At 54.3% G+C, this 4,499-nt stretch overlaps 1 protein-coding gene across 1 annotated transcript in view; it reads right to left on the reverse strand.

The window, feature by feature from the left end:
- Positions 1 to 702: 702 nt before the first annotated feature.
- The window catches only part of slc39a10 (solute carrier family 39 member 10), a 15,241-nt gene continuing 11,444 nt past the window's right edge, over positions 703 to 4,499 (reverse strand). Inside the window, exons 6-10 of the mRNA XM_019872769.1 lie at positions 4,460 to 4,499; positions 4,096 to 4,374; positions 3,779 to 3,859; positions 1,567 to 1,757; positions 703 to 1,402 (exon numbers count right to left, since the gene is read on the reverse strand). Of these exons, the coding sequence (XP_019728328.1) occupies positions 1,250 to 1,402; positions 1,567 to 1,757; positions 3,779 to 3,859; positions 4,096 to 4,374; positions 4,460 to 4,499 (744 nt within the window). The 3' untranslated portion in view covers positions 703 to 1,249. The remainder of the gene's footprint in view (positions 1,403 to 1,566; positions 1,758 to 3,778; positions 3,860 to 4,095; positions 4,375 to 4,459) is intronic.

Genomic DNA, 4,499 nt, shown 5'->3' on the forward strand with positions numbered 1-4,499 from the left:
CTATGGTTGGAGTGACCCAAAAAAGATGTCACACGGTGACAGGTTAAATGGTCATGCGCGTGTGCGCGTGCGCGCGCGCGCGCACACACACACACACACACACACACACACACACACACACACACACAAAATATTCTAGCAGCTGAAACTAACCGATGTAGCTTAGCCCGTGAGCAGCAGAACCAGCAATGGAATGTTGACGGAAAGGAAGGAGATGACGGATGAGGAGGCGTCATTTTGATCACCAGCCATTGCGGTTCCACGGAGGGACTCATCAAGATTGGACGCTGTTGCCCTCCCCCCCAACAGAGAATCACTAACGGGGCATCCTTGCGGTGTTTTGCAGATTTAAGCTTCAAAATGTTAACCCAAACTACGCAATGATAAAAACTACGCAAAAGTACCGCTTGGTGTAAACGGAAATCAACTCTATGCAACTAAACGCAAAAAAGAACAACAGGTACGAGTGAGCAACAGCTACAAAAAAAAAAAATTGCGGTGTTTTGCAGATTTAAGCTTCAAAATGTTAACCCAAACTACGCAATGATAAAAACTACGCAAAAGTACCGCTTGGTGTAAACGGAAATCAACTCTATGCAACTAAACGCAAAAAAGAACTACAGGTACGAGTGAGCAACAGCTGCAAAAAAAAAAAAAAAAGTTTGCCATTCTCAAGTCATTGCTCACTCAAACAAACATGAACGGCGGTCATTTTCTCAACACAAATGTTGAATTTGCTTTGGGGGCAAATTGCCAAGTTGGTTGCTTCCAACTGAAATGGACGACTTCCTATTTAATTTCAGGCACACTTCAAACATTTTTCTATCCTCTTCGTGATTTCAAGTCCACGGCAATTTCATCTCGCGTTCCGGGGTGCGCTAGCGAGCAAGGCCTCTGAAATACATACAGTAGATTTTCACCCGGATACATGCACGGAGCACAAATTGTTGAGCTTTCAGCCATGCCGAAGCCCCCAAAACGGGCAAGATCTGCTCTTGTTTTGACACGGCGGCTTAAAGAGCTGCCAAAATGAGTTTCCGAGGAGCGGTTTATCCCAACCCGGGTAGACAGCTCGCTTGTGCTTTGTCGGAGTAATGCTTTGATGGAAGACGAATGGGGCTAAATGAGGGAGGGGTGGGGGGGGACGATGCTGTAAACACGACAAATGACATTGAGGTCACGAAATGCGACGCCGAGCGAGAAGAATACTGAAAAGCTCCACTCTTCATTTCCCCCCGTTGGCGTCGCTTTAAAAGCCAAAGTCAAAGACGATGCGGTCCTCGAAGATGGCGATGAGCAGCATGATGCCAAACCCGGTCAGCAGTCCCAGGTTCTGCAGCAGAAAGTGCCCCAGCTGGCAGCGCTTGTGCACCTCGCTGTCGCCGTGGAGCAACTCGGGCAACTGCCAACAAGCAGGGCGGCAATTAGCGCCGCGCGGCCACAAAGTCAACAAGAAAAGACTCGACCTCGTGTGTCAGATCGACGTCTGTACACTGCCGAAGTCTCCCCCGTCAAAAAGCCCCCCGCAAACATGGCCGTTATTGAGGGCCAGCGGTGCCTTCTTACCATATCCACCAGAGCCACGTAGAGGAACATTCCGGCTGTGATGGCGAAGATCCAGCTGGTGACGTTGTGCGTGTACTGGCCCACGGCGGTGCCGATCAGCATGCCCACGTAGGCCATGAGGGCCGACAGCAGGTTGTACACAATGGCCTGTTTCACCGACATGCCCGCTTTCAGCAGCACCGCAAAGTCACCTGAATGCACACACACACACACACACACACACACACACACACACACACGCCCGTTTTATTTCCCAAAACGTGAAACTTTTTCATTCCTGCGGATGCGCATAACAATGCCGTTGCATCATAAACTGCAAGTAATTGAATCCCCCCCCCCCAAAAAAAAGTTCTTGAATGTACATAAAACAAAGACTCAAAACACATGACTGTCATTGTAAACTGAATTTGAAGTCTTCAAAAAGAAAGGCCATGCAGATGATTTCATGGTCTACTTTAAATACGGGAGGAAGCGCATTTCGCCGCTCACATGCAAAATCGCAACTGTCAAGCAATAACGAGACGGCTGCCATCTGTTCGCTGGAGCCTTTTAAAAGCAGTGGAAAAAAATAAAGGCGGATGAAGTGAAGAGGCTCCGTGGCTTCCGCTAACAAGCCGGGCTCAGGCGAGCCGCTCGGCAGCAGAACGAAGGGAAGGGCTTCGGCAAACGGGATTTGCTTGACACGACTGCTTTGCTATTGGCGGGGCCTTGGCGCCATCTTGTCACATCTCAGGGCGTTCATGAAAAAAATGTAAACGCGAGGGGTTTTACAAAGTGTCACGAATGAATGGTAGCACCCGCCGACGCGTTGGATGCGCGCCTTCAGGGGCGTCGTGTCCCTCATGTCATCCAAAGTAGGAGCGAAAGACGCTCGCACAAAGTCACGTGACGTCAGGCGCGGTCAAAGCAAGGCAGGTTTGGCATCTCTGCACAATACGAATCTTGTTGTTGGGCAAGGCGGGCAAGTTGCCAGGACGAAATGGAGTCAGCGGCCGACCGGCTTGACGTGAAGACTCGGGAGACGAGCGCTCGCCCACCCGGGCCATGCAACGCCATCAAAAGGAGGTCAAAGTGGCGGCGGCGACTCCTCCCCCGAAATGCGCCCACGTCTCGTCGAACGCGCTCATGATTACGCACGTCGGGTCTCAACGGTATTTGTGGCTGGTGCGGCGGCCTACATTTGCCCCGCCCCGGCGCGTGTGTGACAAGCGGCCTCTTTCCCTGGCTAATCACCACCGTGAATAAATGAGCCCGCCGCTGTCAGCCGTCAATCAAAACGCGCAGTGAACTCTCGCTCGCCCTTTTCCCGCCCCCCTCGCTTGCCGACTCCTCCGCACGCCTGCCGCCGCAATTAAAAAGAAGCCCTCGCCGCTAATGAGCTTCGCCCCGGGTGGTTGAAGAAGCCCCTCCTCGTCATCGGCGCCTTTTGCCTCCCGGCTGCCAGTCGGCCACGCCTTTTGCTTTTGTATGGGTGCGCCGGCGCTGTCTGACAGACGTGGGACCGGATTCATTTCATAGAGGGGGGGCAAGGGGGGGGGGTCTACTTGTATGCCACATCTGGATTCATGCCATCCTTTTCATGCCCTGAGCATAAACTGATGAAGCGTGCTCAGATGAGAGGCCAAACCTCGATGAAGTGGTCTACTACGCTCGCGGGGGGGGCTCAAAAGAGTCTCAATGTGGTCTTCACAGGGATAAATGCAGTTCTGACACTTGCGCCTCATGTTTTATTGAACCCGGTTGGCCAATTAGCACGACATTGATCGGACCTACGTCTCAAGTGCACCTTTCGCTTCGCTGCATTCTGACTTGTGTCGCGTGGCTGTTTACCCTTCTCAACTTCTTAGTCCAAACAAAGCACAGCTTGGAACCCCCCCCCCTGAAAATTCCTCACTGCCACGGAGTGAAAACGGCACACCGCGAAAACAGAGTCGATGCAAACGGAGGCGCCGGCGCCTTTGTCGTTTTTTGATTGGCGCCGTCATGAACAACAAGCACAAGGCTTCATTTCGTTGCCAGAGGGGACTCACTTTTTTTTGGGGGGGGGGGGGGCAAAGGGGGGCACCAACGGGCCCCATAAAAGGGGACGGGAACCACTTTTGATTGACATTCAAAAAGAGGCCATCTCGCGGCGGGGGCGTCCGCGTCCCGCAGCAAGTACGAGACACGTTTTGTCGCGATTTCACGGGCGGTCTCGGCGCGCGGCACTTACCGAGTTCATGAGGTAGTTCGTGGCAGAAAACAGCCACGGAAGTACTGATGCCTCCTGTGAGGTTTGCACTGAACGCCGCGCCTGAAAGACGAGAAGAGTTCACGGTGTCAGCCGCGCCCGGAAGGCACGTTTGACTCCGGGAGGGAACCAACAAGGCACAAAGAAAGTTGTTGTTCACGGAGCTCCCAAAACGCTAACGTGAAATGGGGTCGGCGCAGTGTAAAAAGAAGCCACGGGCGCCAATGGGAAATTGACCGTGTTGCTTTGTATTAGACGCGGCGTTCGGGAGCTCGGGAAGAGCGACGGACGGCTCGTACCGATGGCGAGCCCGTCGCTGAAGTTGTGCATGCCGTCGCCCATGATGACCATCCAGGCGATGCTGGCGATTCCGGCGTCCTTCATCTCCTGATCCGAGTGGCAGTTGCCGCCGTGGGAGTGGCCGTGGCCGTGGCCGCGGCCGCCCTGCGCGGCCTTGTGGCCGTCCGCCGCCGCTTTCGGCGCCGTCTTGTCGGCGGGCGAGTCGTCGAGCGCCCGCAACTCCGTGAGTTGCGTGTCATTGTGCTCGCCGTCGCAGGAGACGGCGCTGCCGTCGGGATCTAAAAGCGACGGGGGCGAGGAGGGGGATGTCAGAAGCGGCGGCCGACCGGCGGGACGGGCAAAGCTGCACGGGGCGCTATTCACCGTCACCGAGAGCCTTCAAGTGCACCCATTCGGCATCCGA

The sequence above is a fragment of the Hippocampus comes genome, unplaced genomic scaffold (genome assembly GCF_001891065.2).
Source record: "Hippocampus comes isolate QL1 unplaced genomic scaffold, H_comes_QL1_v1.1 scaffold242, whole genome shotgun sequence".
NCBI classification, from domain to species: domain Eukaryota; kingdom Metazoa; phylum Chordata; class Actinopteri; order Syngnathiformes; family Syngnathidae; genus Hippocampus; species Hippocampus comes.